The sequence below is a fragment of the Alternaria postmessia genome (genome assembly GCF_024291825.1).
Source record: "Alternaria postmessia strain BMP 2775 chromosome Unknown scaffold_79, whole genome shotgun sequence".
Lineage (NCBI taxonomy): Eukaryota > Fungi > Ascomycota > Dothideomycetes > Pleosporales > Pleosporaceae > Alternaria > Alternaria postmessia.
This window is the reverse complement of record NW_026260152.1, coordinates 18,487-37,038: the sequence shown is the minus strand read 5'-3', so window position 1 is coordinate 37,038 and position 18,552 is coordinate 18,487. Positions and strand designations below refer to the sequence as shown.

Sequence of the window (18,552 nt, the reverse complement as noted above, 5' to 3'; positions counted from 1 at the left end):
CGCCTTCACCCCATCGTGGCCGATTACTCTCGTCGTAATTCGTGAATGTGCATGCACAACATGTTTCTTACGCAACGGGCCATCTCCTCAGAACTCTTTGACGTCGAACGCGATGTTGATTCGAAGTCCCCCAATCAAGGACACATCATCTCGCAACCACATGGCACGTATATTAGCCAATCACGCCCCGATATCTCTCATTCCCCTCAATCAAGCCTTCCAAAAAGTTGGCAGCCTCGACAAGAATCTGGCTCTTACTCAACCCCCCACCCCTCACGGCAGGCACAACCTCGTTCAAGTCCTTGTACCCCTGCTTAATCAGATCCCTCCGCTTCTGCTCCGACAAGATGTGATTATTGCGTTTCTGTTCTTCGGTCAGGTTCTCGCGATGAGTCTTTTGCGTCGTAGTGGCAGGTGCCCGCTTTTTCTTGTTGTTCGTGTTGTTATTGATGCTGGTGTCGTCGGCCATGGTCGCCATTTTCCGCGCCTTACCATTCCGCACGGCTTTTTTGGGCGTGACGTTGCTATTCCGTGCTTGGCTCTTTTTCCGCTTCTTCGCTGGGCGGTCAGAGGATTCGTCTTCAGATGTTGCTTCGTCGGATCGTTCGTCGTCGTCGTCGCCACCGCGCTGCCCCAGTTTGTATGCAGTAGGAGTCGTGCTCGGCCCTTGGATGCCTGCGACGGCTCGTAGTATGTGGTGTGAAGTCTCCTCGAGATCTTGTATCGACGCTCTTGCCGCACTCTCTTCGCTTGGATGACCGTTCGGCCCCGAGTAGCCGGATGGGCTGCCGAAGGAGTTGTCTGTGCCAAACGCGTATGACCTCTTCAAGTCCAGCTTCTGCAGCGGCGGACCGGATTCGGCTTGGTGCTGTTGCAGTGCTTTGCTTGATGACCATTGTGGCGCGAAGTGGGCGTCCATGGCTGGCGTGCTGTGGTTGGGAACCAGAGCGCCCAAGCGTTCGTGTAAGAGCCCATGCTGCGGACCCAAGGGCAGAGTGCCGGCATTCAGATCGTGGACAGGATTTGTGGGGAAGGTGTTGGACGTGCTCGGCAAGTCATGGAAGCTGTGCGAGCGGCCGTTGGCATAGGATGGCTGTGCCTGATTGAAGAGAGCCGTGGCTGCCTGGAGCTCATCTTCGGTATTGCCCAGAAAGTTTGCATGTCGGTATTGTTGGTCTTGGTGGAAGCTGTTCTGGGGACGGGCTTGGTCTGGTATGGTGCTAGTCACTCGATGTACTGTCGGCGGGGCTATAAAGTCCTCCCAGTTGTTGTAGTCGTGGGCGCTCGCTTTGGCGTCGAGAGCGGGTGGCAGTTGGTGCGAGTCGAGCGAGTCGAAGGGGTTGGTCAGAGAGAAGAAGTTGTCGAGCTGCTGGTTCTCCATGTCGCTGAGGATGGACTGGCCATTGTTGTCGTATTGCGAGGGAGGGTTGTCGAAGAAGTCGTTTGTGAAGGTGTCTGCTCGGTCAGCCAGTGACGTGGGATTAGTAGCAGTGCAACGTACAGCCAAATGGCGGCGGGTCTTTGTCGTTCATGGCGGGACGTGGGAGGCCTCTGGCCGTAGCACCCGCGAGCCCCGCGAACGACTGATGCGACAACGCCTCCAGCTTGAGTCGTTGCCGTGGTGGTGAATAAGGCCGAGCGACAGGCGACCGTCTACCGTGTGTCGGCTTGGCCGGGCCCAGGAGTGGCTGGATCGAGACTGGCGACCAGGCTCTCGAGTGCTTATGCGTCTAGAAGCGTCGAGATTGGTGTTGTGCAAAGCTGTTGGGAGAGTCGCGCGCGATATGACGTGAGGAACGAGCATTCGCAAAGGGCCGCTTGTTGCGCAGCCGGCTTCAAATACGCCGTGTCGATGAGCAGTCGCATTCCCGGAAGGCGCCGACCATGAAGCCAGGTGATGTACGCAGGAGTGAGAGACTCGGGTGAGAGAATTCAAGTGGTTGCATGCGTCTTGTTGCGCGTGAGAAGTTCACCTTCACATGCCAGCGGATCTCTTGCGCCCACCTGCCCACTAGCGCCGAACGGCTCGCTTGCTCCTTCCCTGCCACCCATCTGCCAAGTCCTCCGAGATGACATGCATTCACTCTCCACATCTCGAAATGCGTTCCTGGCCTACTCTGTATTGGCAGGCGCGCATTCGAGTCTAAACAGCCTTCAACTTCTCATGTAACAAGGCCCTCTACACGCATTCCATGTTCATTCTGCTCCCCTTCATCTCGGACAAACCTTCTCACCGTCTCTCCGCGATCCGAGTGCGCCTAAAGGCCAAGAAGGGCAGCTCCTCCGTGAGTATTTTGACTGGCGCCCATTAGTTTGCTGCGGTCCGAAATGCTGCAGTGGCGTCAAACGACTTTCTTCTCCTTGGCCGAACCTACCGTAGTTCCCGTCCGATCACCTCTAGGTTTGGCCATCCCAGGGGTCAATCTGGGGAAATCATGGCTGTTTCTACAACCTATCCCCTTGCATCCCACAGCCTAGAGTCATGGACAACAGTGTTTCCGATTTGACCCGTAACTTCTCCTCACTCTACATCGATGCAGCGATCGTCTTGTTCTCTGCCTCGGCTGCCTCGCAGCATCGATCTACAGTGGTCATATCGGAGAGCCCGAGGCTCGTACGACACTAGACTTGCTTCGGTTTCCGAAGAGCAGCTGTTCTCCCCATACTTTGTCGGTGGTTATGGATTCTTCCCTCATTCTAGAGCTCGATTGCTGTCTTACGTCACGTTGAAGCCTTACTCACGCGACAACAATTCAGACCCAACATCCCGATTTCACCACTGGCGGACAACTTACCAGCCAGGCATTGCCTTGGGATCCTCAAGGTTATGAATGATGGCGGTTCTTGCATCTGACCGCTCAGTATGCAAAGCTCGTCGGTATGCAAGGTGCATACCATATCCGTCTACTAATGGAAACACACCATGCTTTCAGGATGTGTCAAAAACCTTGAGCAGCAACGTACATCCAGCGTCCTCTCTAATACTAGCTTTATACTAGCTTTACCTTCATATGCGTCGAACCGAACGCATTCCCCTAGGCGCAGGTTGCTGCTATAACGTGTAAGCTGGCATGCATGGACAGCCAATCTACATCACCTCTGCCTAGCCCGATCGGGTCCATGGCGCGAATTCACCATAAATTTACCAAGTTTGAACCAAGCCAGCACCAAGATACACAGCCATCACCAAGATACTTGTGCAAATCAGACTTGGAATACCACCGACCATAACCGAAATGGGTTGTTGTGTTTATTAGCTCAAACCCGCTCTTAAATGAAAGCAATGTCACCGTTCAAGAAATCTTTCATATGCTGAACTTGCCCAGCATATCAACAGCCTTCGATCTTCTTCACCAGAATTGGCGCAATGGACTATTATACCCTTCTCATTATTTTCTTGATCATTTTCACGCTAGCACTCTGTCTTTTCTGGAGCCCGCCTCCCGTGCTGCAAGAACCAGCATCAGCGACGCTGCCTCCAACTTGTCAAAAGCAACACCTACGGCGAGACGACATGGTCTGAGACAATCCTGTACCTAAGGCGGCACGATCCTGTCAATTTTCCATGTCCCCTAATAGAAACCAAATGACGATATCCAAGCCACCAGAATACGATCAGGCCCACCATGCCAAAAATCCCAAGTTAGGCCCTTTCTGGTCAAAGGCGCGAGTCTAGCAACAACAACTGAAGAATGACGGATAATGTACAAGGACGGTATTATCCTCTGAGCAATGAGTCAAATCGCTCTTCCAAAGAAGATGAAGCTAAACAGTGCCTGGTATATATGGACTTACCATGCCCCGCAACAATTCTCCATCCCCATCCACCATGGATCTAGACATCATCGCGCTGGTGATTGTCATACTAATCTGCTTCACCGTAGTGCTATGCTACGTCTGGAAGCCACCACCACCCCCACCACCGTTGCATCCGTCAGCCTCATCCATCTCAAATCGCATCTCCCAAAAGCCCCGACAGAAAGACCGTGCTCGACCACTGCTCCCATTATCAACAATGCATGAGGAAACCGATTGGGAGGATGCATCTGCGATGCGTATACCGTTGTGCGACCTAGACTTTCCCGCCCTCGACGAATAAGCAGACTGGGATTTCGTGGGGATGAATGGGGTAGAAGATGGATACAGATAGGGCACGTAGGGGTGGGGCGGGGCAACACGGAGATGGTAGAGAAGAGCATGTGGCCATCAAGGATCCCTTTAGGATTGTCGTATGTACAATAAGAGACAATCTTAGGTCGTGAGAGTAAAATGACTATGGCATTGTTCTTTCCTCCTCCTCCTCCTCCTCCTCCTCTTCTTCTTCTTCTTCTTCTTCTTCTTCTTCCAAACAATCTTATAAGATCATTCTTGTAACTTTCGACTCGACACTTTCACCTGAAAGCGAATATCCAGGCGTGATTCCTAATCCCTTTCAGTATTTAATCCCGGAAGCCTCCCATGTTAGTCCAATACAGCCGCGATGCTTGGCCATGGCCTGGATCTTATATTGAGAAGACTCCATTCCTTGGATCGCCGAGTGTGTGGTAGTGATGTTGGACGAACGGTGTCAACTGTTCGACGACCACAGAGACAAGTGTATTACGCAGCCCCATGATCGATTACCACGTGGGTATGAACAAGCGTCGTGACGGACAAACTGGCCCTCTCTCCTAGTCGAGTCCCTAGTGCAATAGCACAAGGACCTTTCGAGAGTAATCGTTTTCGTGATTGGTGCGCCATCGTTTCCCTTGTCCAAATTTCATTTGGAGTTTTGCCAAAAACAGCCTCCCCAACTCACATCTGCCTCATCCAAAGGGCAACAACACCAAGCTCGCTCCAATTCCCACTGCAATAACCATACCCGGCACCGCTCCAAACATCTTGCCCGACCCCGCTGACGGAAGCGGCGCCCCCTTCAACTCCATACCCGTCGGCCTTGCTACCACGTCCGCCGCATCAAAATACGCATACTTGACCCTTTCCCCATCCTGCAAATTCTCATTCGTAAGCACACTCGCTTCATTTGGAAAATCCATGATCGGGACACTCGGATAGAAGCCTTTATTCTTGATAATGTACTGCGCCAACGCATACAAGGCGTAATTCTCCGCGTTATTGGCCGCGTCGTAGCTCATCTGTGTAGAGAGGATGGCGAGGAGTTTGGAGCGCGTGGCGCCGTACGCGTACTTGAGCGTCTGGAAGTCTGTCGGGGTTTCGGGCTGTTCGTTGAGGACGCCGGCGAGGACGGACGTGTTCATTGCGCCTTGGGAGGTGACGAGGAGCCATTCGCTGGTCGAGTTGGGAGGTGCGGGGACGGGGCGCTCGACGACTGCGGTGCCGATGGAAGAGAAGTGCATGACCATGCGTGCCCAGAGTGAGGCGCGGTTGTAATACTCCATCAGACGATCCTTTTCCATCTGGTTGTCGGCTTTCTTGTTTATACGGCCGGTGAGGGAATCCATGCGGAAGTAGTCCCGGCAGAAGACGATGTGAGGTTCGTTGCCGATGTTGTAGGCTGCGTGGTCGCCTTCGCGCTTGTTTCCTTTGTCGCAGAGCTTCATGGGATCGTCGCAGCGTATGTGGATGTCCGAGTTTACGGCACCAATTCCTCCTTCTAGGACGCCGTAGTTTGCCGCTCGCTGGAGGTTCGTGGCTATCATGTCCGTGTAGTTGGCCGTTATCGAGGGGCTGAAAAACTCTCGTGCAGGCTGCGATGTAGGATCGAAGGGCGTTGCGGCGGCGAATAGACTTGTCATCTCCGAGAAGCCGTCGCGAATGTCTTCTATGTCGGAGAAGTCACAGCCCTCGCCGCCGGTGAGAGCTGTTGCATATGTAGGCCTGCCAGCGCCTTTGTCGTCACCAATAACGCCATCTGGGCTTGCGTATGCGCGTGTCACGAGGGCGGCGACGAGTATGGGAGGGAGACGTAAGAGTGTGTGGAGCGTGAGCATGTCGACGAAGCCGCCGGGGACAGTTCGGTCGATCGAAATGTTAACGCGAGATGTTGGGAATTGCAAGCATGGAGGCCGTGCCGATCTTTCTCGAAGCTGGAGGGAGATGGTGTTCCTGTGGCAGTGGACCGGGGCGTTCGTCACACGCGAACTGGGCGAAACGGGGGTGTAGAAGCTTCAAGGATAGCCGCACAAGAGGCCGTGACGTTGGATAGGAAAAGTAAAGCGCATGAAGGAGCGCCGGCCGCCGGCAAGCATTGCGAGGCTGGCCCCTAGCTCTCCGACCGTGCTTAGACGCGCTGTAACGGTTAGATCTTCCGACACGAGGTACTGAGACGGTAGCCCGGATATGTGACCGACGCTGAATCATGGTGTTGAGCATCAGCCTCTAGGTTGACAACCACGGCATTTCTGTTCCTCGCTAGGGAGGAGTCGGGCTCGAGCGACATGTTCATGAGCGCTTGTATCGTGCAAAGTTGCTCTCTGATTGATGTGTTCCTTTGCTGAGGTCGTGTCGCAGGTCACTGAATGAGGCAAGTATCGGCTCGCATGTGAAACACCAAGCATAATGCCAAGACTTTGTCGTAACCACCTCGCCGCGAAACCATCATCACAATCTTATGAGTTGCGACTGACCTACGTAACAAAGCAGCTTTTATGTAGCCTGCATTTCATTTCTAGTGGTACAGTCATAGTACGTCAAAATTAATGGGTCGTTGATGGTCAAATGGTTTGGTGGGTCGGACAACGGGGGATCCTTCCGCCAACGCCGACATCGCCTACTCTTTCTATTCTACAAACTACCAACTACCAACTACCAACACCACACTTTTATCAGGTCGCCACACGTCTACCAGGTCAGGGTGTCTCAGCTATGTCTGCTCTACGGGACGCAGAGTGATCGCCGTTCTTCCGTCGATCGAGACTGACAGCTTAGCCTCACCTTTGTGGTCTGCCACCGCAGTCTGTGAGCCCAGCCTGTAAGCTCTACCTGCCTTCATGTTCTTGAAGCCTAGGGTGAATCTTCCAGCCTTTCTTCCATTATAAAGTACTAGTTCGACCGATTCTCCGTCATGCGAATACGCCTTTCCAACGAGGACCTCAGGGAAGGGCACCTGCAGACGTGGAGATGCGAAGTCAGTGTATGTCTCACATGCATTTCGCACAGTCATAACTTGCCTCATCCAGAATTGGAGCGCGAAAGCAGTGTTCTGGCGGCCCATCCTTAAGAAGACTATTCCAATCGCCATGAGCACCTAATCTGCTCCTCAGAGTGTTGATCTGGCCAAGAGTGGATAGACCTTTATTCTTCAGTGCGCCAGTGCGCGTTTCGTACACCGGAAACTGCTCTTCGTCCGTCTGCCGTATCAACTCGTCGCGAATCTTTTCATCCCCAAATTCGGTTGCGACGCTGGCCATGGCGACTCGGACATAGCCACGACCACTCCTGTAGTTGCCGGGATCAAGATTGTCAGCTCCAACAAGATTTGTCAACTCGAGATGTCCGTCGTTCGTCCAACACAAGTTTTCCTGCTTCATAATCGCCCAATGGCGATGCGCAACGTGCGGAAGATATGGCCCGCAGAATACACTGGGAGCTACGTCGGAGATCGCGCCTGCAAGTCCAGGAATCGTGAAGCCCGTCAATTCACTTCGAATTGGCAAGATCGTGCCGTCGGCGTTGGAAAACTCGCTGGCTAGGGCCGCTTCGAAACGATCTTTGAGCCTGGCGCCGTAGTCGTTGCCCAGAACCTTGTCAGACGCGACTATGCCACTTATGCCTGCAGATATGGCGATACGAAGTCAGTGTATGTCTCGCATACATCTCGTACAGGCACTACTTACCCACCAAATTACAGAGCGAGTATATCCAGTTGGGCTCGCATGGATAGAGATTGTACGGATTTTGATCCATATTGCGGAAGACGGCATCAGCGATCGAGCCCAAGTCGTATTTGTACCGGGCGCCATCTGTAACAACAAACTCCATTGAGTTCTCCTTGGCATATCGATCATCACGAGTCACGATCTGGTACAGTGCAGCTCCGAGCAGGATGTACCCAGATACCATCTGCAGGCTGTTAGTCTCCACCGGGACAGCTGAGGCTTCACTCACAATGTTGTCTTCCTTCACAGGATCCCAATCTAGCGTGAACTTGCCCATAAGCGACTCCCATTTCCAGAAATTCATCACCCTTTTCGACATGGACTTTTCGATCAAGCCCCTCTCTGCTTTGGAAAGATAGCCGTGGAAGTTCGGACAGTAATGATTTTGGTAGGCTGTAAGTTCATATATGCCCTGGTAGAGCTGATATCGAATTGCCGAAGTCTGGAACTGATCTATCACATCGTGGTAGGAGAAGTCATCTATGGGCGAAAGACCTAATTCAAGTACCCACTGAAGGAATCGGAGCGTTCGCTCGTCGGCCTCTCGAGATCCTGGAGGTGGAGCTGGCTGGGCCTTGGCCTGGTTCTCTTGGACTGCGTTTACCAGGTATGCATTGCGTTGCTCGCGCCTCTTTTCGGCTTCTTGGTTTGCAGTCTGTGTCTGCCATGTTACATATGTTATGCCGAGGATACATGCCACTGTAACGATGGGTCCCGCAGCTTCCAATACCGTGTCCCTCGCAAGCGCAACAGCAAGCAGATCGGATCCTACCCACAACAGAATCGGAAAAATAAGTCCACCGCAACCGAACCACATGAAAAGGATAAGTGGAACAGCGCCTAGTGTTAAGAAAAGTGCCAAGATTGAGGGGATGGTGCAGACTGCAACGAAGCCTGCTCCTGGGAAGAGAAGACCGATTCCAGCCACACGCGCTTGTGGATCATCGATCTTGTAGAACACGGCTAGGCCTGTGAATGTAAGAAAGGCATACTGTACAAGCGTACGCGTCTGATAGTATCTCTTCGCCTTTCCTTTGCCGCATTGCTGTGGTATCAAGACGTCTATATTAGTTAGCCTATTGCTACAGCATTCTCAACAAAGCTGACGGCGAACCCTGAAAGCGAAAACTTTGCGCAGGTGCATGATTGCTTCGAATGGTAGGCAAATCTGACTTGAAATCTTGCGATGTAGGTGCAATATCCGTGAATTCGGCCGTGGTTGTCGTCGTCGTCATTGTAGACAGCGTTGCGTCTCAAGGCTGGACAAATGCGATCGTGATAGCTTCTTCTATTAATCCTGCGGATTTGAACGCTCCATCTATCAGAACCCCCTTTAAATTGTTAATGCTCCTCATAGCTGCAACTTCTCGATCGCTCGGATATCCTAGTGCGACTCGAATGCAGCGACTCAGCACAAACCAATGGCGTTGCGAGCGTATCGCTACAAACCAGGTCTTACAATTAGTGAACATTCATCGGCCCTTCCCCGGCCCCTTCCTTCCAGCTTGTATCCGTACATTGGCCTGCGTCATCTGAGGGGTGAGTGGCCCCAGGATGTGGGGTACAGAGCCGATACAAGCGGGGAGGTAAAGCCGCAACACATCGTGAGGTTAGGATGCGATCCGTCCGGCTCGGGAACTGACAGTATCCGATGCAATGAAAGGCGCTTACGGGATCTTGGTGGGCGACAGTAGCGTTGCTACTCCAAGCGAATTGCGAGACATACTGCAAGACCCGATTGATCTGTAGCTTCGACATTTACCAAAACCGGATTTTTGCTTCAGTCCAGCCAGCCAAACATGGCATGCTGTATCTTGACGGCTTTTATCATGAACAGAATCATTAGGATCTGCGATACTTTTGATATACGCTTCCTCGAAATCAAATACAGCGATGCTGAAGACAGCTGCGCTCCGGCAGAGTCGGTGAAGAAGAGGACAGAGTCAAAGACATGCCGCATCAGCATTGGTGGTATGACATGTGGTGCTTGCGTTGCAGCTGTCACAAAAGAGCTGGACAATGTTGTTGGTGTTCTCAGAGCGAATGTCTCGCTGCCTCTTGGGCGTGCCAGCATATTCTACGATCCCGCCTTAACTACCTCTGAGAGATTGGTGGAGGCAATCTGTGTTGCGGGTTACGAGGCTACGCTCGGGGAAAGAAGTTCAGAGGAGGTTATGCAGAGACTGCGACAGTCAAAGGAGCTGCAATCACTTCGAGATGCTATATCTTCAGCGAGTGTATGTTCTACACTTATCCTTGGCCTGGAATATGTCCCTACATTCTTGGGCAAGTTCTTCTTGGCGTCTGCAAAGCGTGGAGTGATTCCCTGGCTACTGCTTTCGATGGCATTCAGAGTTCAAGCTTGGGATGCGCGGACAATCCATTTCCGAGCATGGTCAAGAAAGAGCAAACTGGCTGTCACCATGGACACGCTATTGAGTCTGTCGCTCATTCTCGGCCTTGGTTTATCCGTATTGCAAACGGTATCTGGGGGGTTGGCGATGAGCTCACAGCCATATGCATCCTCGGGCTCCTTTCTGACTGTTGTCATCCTCGCTGGTAGATATCTCGAAGCAGTCCTCCGCAAGGAGAGTAATGCGCATTTGATAGCGCTTTACGAAATGGAGGCAGAGAAGGAACTCTACCAGATTTCCGGAACTGATGTTGTGCTGCCGGCATCGCTGCTGAAGAAGAGCGACGATGTGGTCATTATGCCGCAAGCTACCGTACCATGCGATTGTTATATCGTTGAGGGGAACTCAGCAATCGACGAATCGACCATCACAGGAGAAGCGTTGCCCGTAACAAAAGAGATGGGAGATTTTCTGCTTGCAGGAACGAAGAATCTATCCCGTCGGCTGAGGGTCATCATATGTCAGGATCAGAGCGAGTCATCCCTTGCCAGGGTTATCGAAGGTGTGTCCACCGCCAGCGAGCAGCGACGCGAGGGCATGGAGCCACTCGACATGATCATGAAGGTCTTTGTGTCTGGGGTCATGCTGCTAGCTCTCATATCATTTGCGACTACTCTCATCTATCACTGGGGTTCATCGGGCTTGGATATCGTCACAGCTGCATGTGAGCGGGCCATGACTGTATTGTCTGCTGCATGTACTTGTGGGATAGGCCTGGCGACTCCGTCCGCAGCCATGGCTGGCGTTGATGCTGCATATTCCCGGGGTGTCCTTTTGAGTGGCGGTATCAGAACTATGCGAGCCCTATGCAAAGCCACATATATCGTCATGGACAAGACCGGAACTCTTACAAGAGGCAATCTTGATGTCGTGAGCCACCGTTTCGATGGAGAAGTTAGGTTCAACGAGGATACATGTTTTCGGCTGTTGGCGGCCGCGGAAGCAGAAGACGCTCGTGTTCATCCCGTTGCGAAAGCAGTCTTCAAGTGGGCGCTGACCATGAGCAATTCAAGCGGTATGGTGCGCTTCTCAGAACACGTAAATAAAACACGCAATCTCAGATCTGTCCCTGGCAAAGGAACGAGCTGCCAAGTCCAGACTTTCGCCAACGTCTGGGCAGAGGTTAGCATAGGATCGGCGGCATACCTGGAAGAAAGCGGCATCGAGGTCGCACTCGAAAGCATCGAAGCCTCCAGAGTGTACTTTGCTTTTGACGGGCGGTATAGCGGTTATATATGTGTTCAAGACACGATCCGCCCCGAAGCTTCTTCAGTCATCCAATCTCTCCTATCAGACGGCTTGCGAGTCACTATGTTGACTGGCGATACCGAGCCCGAGGCCTCGCGCATATCATCAGTCCTTGACATTCCCGTCCTCGCATCACGCGCGTCTCCTTTTGACAAGATGCGGCACGTTCAAGACTTGCAACAAGAGGGCCATTGCGTCGTCATGGTTGGCGATAGCGTCAACGACTTTCTCGCACAGTCAACAGCGGATGTAGGCGTGTCTGTATCGTTGGTACAAGGCTGTCTGGCTCGCGCAGGGAGCGTAGTCATATTATCAGGCAACTTGCATTGTCTTGCTGCTGTGTTCTCCATCTCAAGACAGGTGGTGGCTCAAGCGAGGATAAATGTAAGATGGGCCTTGATTTATAATCTCATTGCTCTGAGTCTGGCCTTGGGCTTGTTCGAGAGCTGGGGCATTGTTGTTACACCGTAAGTCAAGTTATCCAGTAGAGTTTCTCAAGAAGCTACTGACCATAGTTTAGTCCTGTGGCTGCAAGTATGATGGCAACGTCAAGCGTTAGCGTGCTCTCTATGAGCCTTTGGCTGAGGCAGCGGCTCCGAGTCCATGGAAGTTGATATTGCCAAGGATAGGCTACTCCTCCAAAAGTAGCAGTGAACGAGTTTCCCCAAGTAGTTCCAAGGCTTCAGTTGCTCCAGTCTGGTACAATGTTACGCCCTGCATATACGACATCGTATCATCAGCCCGTCGGCATTTTAGCCTATAGACAGATAATCTTACGGAAGAATTCACTTGAGCTTATAATTTATTGACTAAGAAACAAGCGCATCTAGTCCGTATGACTATAAAGCTCAAGCCCCGAGTGTTTTCTTCCATTATGCACTGCTCCTTGTGCTCTACCAACACTCAATACTCATATCTACCTTCTTCCTCTCATCTGTCCTCGTCAACTACGGAAACAAGCTCACCACTCACTATCCACACACCAACACACAAACTATCACAATGCATTTAAGCATCTATACTACGCTCCTCATCCCGACACTTGCAGCTGCCGGCCGCCTCGGCGGCATCGACATGAACCGTGCCTGCAGAGACCAGTATGGAGGCAGCTGGTCCGCATACGTGTCACTCCAAGGAGGCGGGTGCAACGCCTGGAGGTGTGCTTATAACGGAGGGGAAGCCACTCCGCGCAGTATAGATACGCCGAGGGCATGTGTGAATCAGTATGGTGGTGGAGCGTATGCGCTGTGCTATAACGGCGAGTATGATTGGAGTTGTTTTAGAGATTGAGTTGGGGGAGGTGTGAAGTCTATATTCGTGTATGTTGGGGTCAAGTCCGGGGTCATGAGGACTTTTACAGTTATGTCTGCGTAGACGAGGGCAAGTTTGTCTTGCGAGAAGTTGATAGGATCTGGGAGAAGGATGCTAAAAAGCCTTTAGCGGACAGGTAGATGAATGACACGATACTTTTGCCCATAGTTAGAAACACGTCGCAGCGGCTAACAAGGTTGACGACTGCTTGTACGGTACCAAACTGATCTCTAGGAATGCCTGCAGTTGCGGCGAACTCTTTAAGCTACAGCAGCCAGAAGGCAGGTGTGATTAACTAAAGAATGTTTTTACAGTACTCTGTAGTTTCAGTATCTTGAGCCGCTAGCTGCAACGTCGTCCGGATTTGTTCCTGGCAACAGTGTCCGCAGCGCCTTCTAATCATCTCTATATAGCGGCGTGGTCTAGCACTACGCATATCTAAGATCATCATAGGCTAGCAGCCTTCTCTAACCCCCACCGTATTGCGGCGTAGTCCAACTTCGTGCATCTCTAGAATGTTCTAGTCCCTCCTATATTGCGGCGTAGTTCAGCGCTGCGCATTCCTAGAATCACTGCACCGTAAGTAGACTGATATTAACTTATTCAAGCTTTTGAAGTAAGCATTAATTAAGTTAATCAGAAAGCTTGCTTGCGGGCATGTTATGACTGTCAATACAACTTCTCTACTTGTGTGACTGAAATCCTTATGGACCCGAACAAGCTAGTAAGATACATGATCTCGCGGAAATGGTTGCTGACCTTGCGCTCTTATTGGCTAGCTCTGGCCTACTGGGGTTTCCGGTATACGGGGAGGGTGTAGCTTCTATCTAAGGGAGCGGAAGGTTGGTCTTTTGTTCCGCAACACCTCTGCTTGGGAAGCATGCTTCGAACATAAAAGGATCGTCTTAGCCCTCTCGTTAGTTGAGCCATCATCTGCTTGTTGTGCGCAGCTCCTCATTCGTCCGTCTCTAGTGTCACGCGCCACCTCTAGGCAGCATGCTCCTCCCAATCTAGCTGCCTTGATAACTCTTCTCACAATCACTACTGCTTCACCTACCCTTCTAGAGAACAAGAGCGCCGATAACGGGACGTTTTCCGCGCTCGTTAAATACACAGTCTATTGCCGCAGCGGAGGTAACACCCTGCCACGCTGCTACGAGGGAGGCTCGGCTGGCTGTCGCTGCACTAGCTACGGTATCTACAACTGCCAGGATGCAGAGTGCAACAAATACTGCAGATGCGACCAGTATGTGCTCCTCAACCTCCACACGCCCACTATTGCTACTCGCGATACTAACGGTGGTTATAGCGACTACCCCCAATGCCCCCACTGCCCTTAGGTCAGAATCACCAAATGGCGGCTTCACGCTGCATGAGGACTTTGACATCTCCATTATCTGGCAAAACTTGGATGTTCGGAGCGACTTTTCCATAATTCGCAAGAAGTCGCGGGGACCGATTGAGCGGATCATGGTCGACTTTGCAAAAGTGCTGGAGAGTGGCCTGTTTGAGGTGGTGAGTGTGAATGCGAGTAAGCATCTTTTCTGTGTAACGGTGTACTGTGAAAAGAACAGAGATGAGGGGGTGTCGGATGAGATTTGGAAAGTACTATAGGGCTGTGCTAGAATGGCGGGTATGATTGGACTTGTTTTGGGGATTGAGTGAAGGTGTCATGACAGGGCGCTTGGAGATGTCAGGCCAGGCGCTTGGCCCCGTCGGGTAAAGTGTCGCCCCGCCATTGTGCCCTGCAGCCGGCGCATGGGCTCGACGTCAACGATGCAGTTTGTGCAAATGGAATTCAAGCTTTTGTCCCACTCTCTTTGCGTCTGACTCTTTCAACACGCTTCCCGGACGTGAAGCTTCTACCCACCAGACCTGATCATCGCGTACGTCATCGCCCGCCAGCCCGGGCACGGTTGTAGTCATCCAGTCAGGCTGCAGTCATCCAGTCGTTGTAGTCATCCCCGCTGTCTCCACTGTTGCACGCACCTCTTGTTCAACCATGGAGAACAACCTTTCTGCCGCCCGAGCATCTCGGCGCCACCTCGAAGAGCGCCTTCGCAACGACTGGGAGTACCCCGACGTGCCCGCAGTATGGTCCGCCTCAGACGAGGAAGTGCGCGACGCTGCCGATTTCCGCGAGCGCTACTATGGCGAGTCTGAATCTGGCGACTCGGATCACGACGACGAGGAGGGCACCGGCCCATACAGATTCGATAACCCAGAGAGCATCGGCGATGCGGTAGCAAGCACCAGAGAGGCGCGCAGGAGGCGTCGCAAAGAGAGGCTCGAGCGCGAAATGAAAGACAACGAGGGACTGCGCATCTGGGTGCAACGACGAGATGTGTGGACAGGCGCAGCGAGCGTCAAGAAGTACGGCACGAATCGACACACGGGCTACTCGTCCGAAGAGCACGCCGTCACCCCCACGGGCTCCGAGGCGCATTCCATCACCAGCGCCACGCCCGACACGTTTGACCTCGTCCCCGTCGCCGCGCCCCTCCTCGCCGACAACCCAATCCGCGCATCCATCACGCCCAAAGCCTACAAGGACATCTTCCAGAAAATCGTAGTCTCGTCGCGCACGCCCTCGGTCCCCATCAACCTCGCAGACATGACAAAGGCGCTGGTGCAAGGCTGGAAGGACACGGACGAATGGCCTCCGCGGGTTGGACCGCCCGAACCTCTTGCTGGTAAGAAGCGTTCTGTCACTGGCGCTGCATCGAATGGACACCACGGTGGCTTCATTGCGCGACATCCTCATCTAGAGAAGAGCGTCGACGGCATGAAACGCATTCTACATCTCAACGGGCATCATGAGCACGGGAATGGGGAGAGCAAGGCTGAGGGTTGAAAGCTGAGGCTGGAAAAGCACTTTGTTTGGATCGAGTCAGTGTTTGTTTAAACAACGCTGATGCATCCCATGACAGGCAATCTCCTCTTCCACCACGCTTCTCACAGCGGGTCCAACGACAGAACCAACCAACAAGCGCCTGCGCCGGTGAACAGTGTGGATTTGCTCCGCGCTTCAGCATTGCAGCGCGTCTCCTCGGCCAATACGAACAGAAGCAACCTATGGTCGACTGGGTAGGACATGGTGCATGTGTATCGTCTCGACGTGGCCTGGACACGATGAGTGTTCGAATTGCAGCTATGCTGGCATTCGCGTCAGCATCCTACCTTGACCGTTGTGGAATGTGTCAAGGAAAGCACTCGATAGACAATGACGAGCGTCATTGCTTCTTTTGATCTTCATGCTGGAACCCCATACAGATCATTGCCGCAAGGTCTGGTTGTGATTTTGAGTTTTGCAGAATTGAAGACGGTTGAGAGACACAGTTGGAGATTTAGTTATCGAAACCCCTCCACACAAATCAAGCTTTTTTTCCATAGAGATTAACCGGCAGAGTCCCATGTCCATTTACCTGTTTGCCTTGAGCTATCGGGAGCACTAAAGCGCGTGTTACCCATCCGGCGGGATCTACAGTCTTCAATTCGGCCGATAGCGTAACATCGGGCTGTCGGCCGTTGCGCGCGAGCGAGCGCCGTCACACCTCGTGCCCGCCTTGCGGGGCTGTTGAAACTCTGCGCGCAGTGCTGAGTGGATCGTAGCCCTGTACAGACGTGCAGGCAGCCATAATTTAACGCCATGGCCATGGTAGTGTCTCCATCTATCTCGCGTCCCTCGGGGGTGTCGGCAGCCGAAACTCGGAGTTAGACCCGCCATGGAAGGTGGGAAAGGTGTTTGTGCAGTACGTAACCGATGGGAGGTGTGAATGATGATCGTCCTGGTACGAAAGTGCACCGATGCGAGGGTTGGGAATAGACTTGTTCCGGCGAACGCATAAGTGTTTGCGATGGCCGTCCCTTTTCTTTGATTCTGCCGCTTGCTTCCTTTGACAACAAAAGGATCTTCGAAAAAAGACTTGGTTCCTTTTCCCCACCAAGAACGACTTACCATAAGTTTATCAAACATGCCGGGCACACTCCAACCCCAGCAGCCTAATGGCGACGCGCCTCAACGCCGCGGAGTCTACCTCCTTACACACCCTCGCTCAGCATCCAATCTCTTCCAAACCATGATGGCCAAGCAACCCGGCTACCAGAACAGTGGATACAAACTCTTCGATGCTGGTTTCACCACCTTGGTAGAGCTTGACAAGGGCAAGCTGAGTGAGTGGAGCGAGGAAGAGCAGGAGAAGTTGTATGATAGTTTCCGGGTGGCGTTTGGAAAGCTGGAGGATGAATTGGATGATTGTGCGAAGAATGTAAGTTTTACCAGCGTCTTACTTTTTTCCAACGGATAGAAAAGAAAGAAGAGAAAGGAGAGTTGAAGAAAGAGGAGTTGAATCAAAGTCAGAGGTTGTGGGGTTCGGAGATATTATGGGATGGGGCCGCCGCCGCCACAACCGTACCGCACGTTGTCGCGATCCTGCCGTGCGATGGCGTGCTCGGGTCGGCCCATCTATGGATCTGATAACACACTCCAACCCCGACTTGTCTCTACGCAAAGGCTTACTAACCTCAACCACGGCAGGGCAAACAAGCCTTTGTAAAAGAACATACAATCTTCCTCTCCGCCCCAGACAAGATCTTCCAATCCATCTACCCCGACGACGCGCCCCCCTCCCTAACCGTCCACCAACGCAACTCACCCCAAAATGCTGATACCGTTCACACGAACCCGACATCCGTGCCAGACAATCTCCTCCTGTCGCTACAGCCCATTTTCCAGATCCGGCATCCCATGCTAATGTTCCCATCCATGTTGCGCGCCCAACGCGACTGGAAACCCGATGCACGCCCGCGTTCTCTGTATTGCAGAGCCACGCTCACGCTCAAGCACTCGCACGCGCTGTACGATTGGTACGCCAAGCATGGAGCTAAAGCTGGTATCACACCGCGCATCATCGATGCCGATGACATTATGAATAATCCTGCTGCTGTGAGGCAGTTGTGCGAGCAGACGGGGTTGAGTGCAGATGATGTGCAGTATGAGTGGTAAGCTGACACATTCCACTCCACCCTCCCTCCTTTCTTCCTTCCTTCCTCCCTTCCTTCCTTCCTTCCATTGGTGGCATGTACGAAATCGTTAGACGGAGGACGGTGGTATTAATTCAATCTTGCGCTTATACGTTGACTGACTGACTGACTGACTGTTGTGTTTATAGGGAAGAGCGCAAAGTGGAAGATCCGCTCATGGCGAGGTTCTTGAGCACAATCAATGCTAGTAAAGGGATCAAGCCTGGGCTGGGCGCCAAGGGGAAGACGCTCGAGGTTGAGAAGAAGAAGTGGGTTGAGGAGTGGGGCGAGGAGGATGCAGAGGATATGGCGAGGTTTGTGAGCGAGGCTCTGCCGGATTATGAGTATTTGCATAGTCGAAGGACGGTGGGTGAGGGTGTTGAGGCATAGGCAATGAGAAGAATCAGATTCTCATTTGCATGATGATTATATTCCCAACTATATCATATAGAAGTCTTCGTCTAAATAATCATTAGGGTCGACATTGCTGCACCCTTGCCTTCCGTGCTTGTCATGATGGGATGTCATGTTCATGGCTTTCGATCGGATATCCCCAGCCGCTGTCGCATTAGCCGTTGTTCCTTTGAATACAACGTCAGTTTTGTGGGGGGCTATCTCTGGTAGCCTAGCGCTAGATGCCTAACCCTCTCTGTCAGCAAATCATGAGGCTTTGTAGGTAGGGTTTGCCGCTTACGAGGATTTCCAGAGAAGGGAATTCC

The 18,552-nt window shown here is 52.5% G+C and overlaps 6 protein-coding genes across 6 annotated transcripts; 3 read left to right on the top strand and 3 right to left on the bottom strand.

Moving 5' to 3' along the window:
* Positions 1-172: 172 nt before the first annotated feature.
* J4E82_008961 (uncharacterized protein) lies at positions 173-1,532 on the bottom strand (the record flags this gene model as incomplete). Its single annotated transcript, XM_051735191.1, has 2 exons — positions 173-1,455; positions 1,502-1,532. The coding sequence occupies 2 exons, from the start codon at positions 1,530-1,532 to the stop codon at positions 173-175; spliced, it is 1,314 nt and encodes a 437-aa protein (XP_051585024.1).
* A 3,273-nt stretch (positions 1,533-4,805) lies between these two features.
* Positions 4,806-5,872, bottom strand: J4E82_008960 (uncharacterized protein; the record flags this gene model as incomplete). Its single annotated transcript, XM_051735190.1, has 2 exons — positions 4,806-5,838; positions 5,868-5,872. 2 exons carry the CDS (start codon positions 5,870-5,872, stop codon positions 4,806-4,808), a joined length of 1,038 nt encoding a protein of 345 aa, XP_051585023.1.
* Positions 5,873-7,100: 1,228 nt separating this feature from the next.
* On the bottom strand, positions 7,101-9,073 carry J4E82_008959 (uncharacterized protein; the record flags this gene model as incomplete). Its single annotated transcript, XM_051735189.1, has 4 exons — positions 7,101-7,732; positions 7,797-8,022; positions 8,068-8,900; positions 8,953-9,073. 4 exons carry the CDS (start codon positions 9,071-9,073, stop codon positions 7,101-7,103), a joined length of 1,812 nt encoding a protein of 603 aa, XP_051585022.1.
* A 564-nt stretch (positions 9,074-9,637) lies between these two features.
* On the top strand, positions 9,638-12,114 carry J4E82_008958 (uncharacterized protein; the record flags this gene model as incomplete). Its single annotated transcript, XM_051735188.1, has 2 exons — positions 9,638-11,967; positions 12,021-12,114. The coding sequence occupies 2 exons, from the start codon at positions 9,638-9,640 to the stop codon at positions 12,112-12,114; spliced, it is 2,424 nt and encodes an 807-aa protein (XP_051585021.1).
* Positions 12,115-14,813: 2,699 nt separating this feature from the next.
* On the top strand, positions 14,814-15,665 carry J4E82_008957 (uncharacterized protein; the record flags this gene model as incomplete). The annotated part of the gene is made up of 1 exon (XM_051735187.1): positions 14,814-15,665. One exon carries the CDS (start codon positions 14,814-14,816, stop codon positions 15,663-15,665), a length of 852 nt encoding a protein of 283 aa, XP_051585020.1.
* Positions 15,666-16,785: 1,120 nt separating this feature from the next.
* Positions 16,786-18,223, top strand: J4E82_008956 (uncharacterized protein; the record flags this gene model as incomplete). The annotated part of the gene is made up of 3 exons (XM_051735186.1): positions 16,786-17,079; positions 17,349-17,812; positions 17,983-18,223. The coding sequence occupies 3 exons, from the start codon at positions 16,786-16,788 to the stop codon at positions 18,221-18,223; spliced, it is 999 nt and encodes a 332-aa protein (XP_051585019.1).
* Positions 18,224-18,552: the final 329 nt, after the last annotated feature.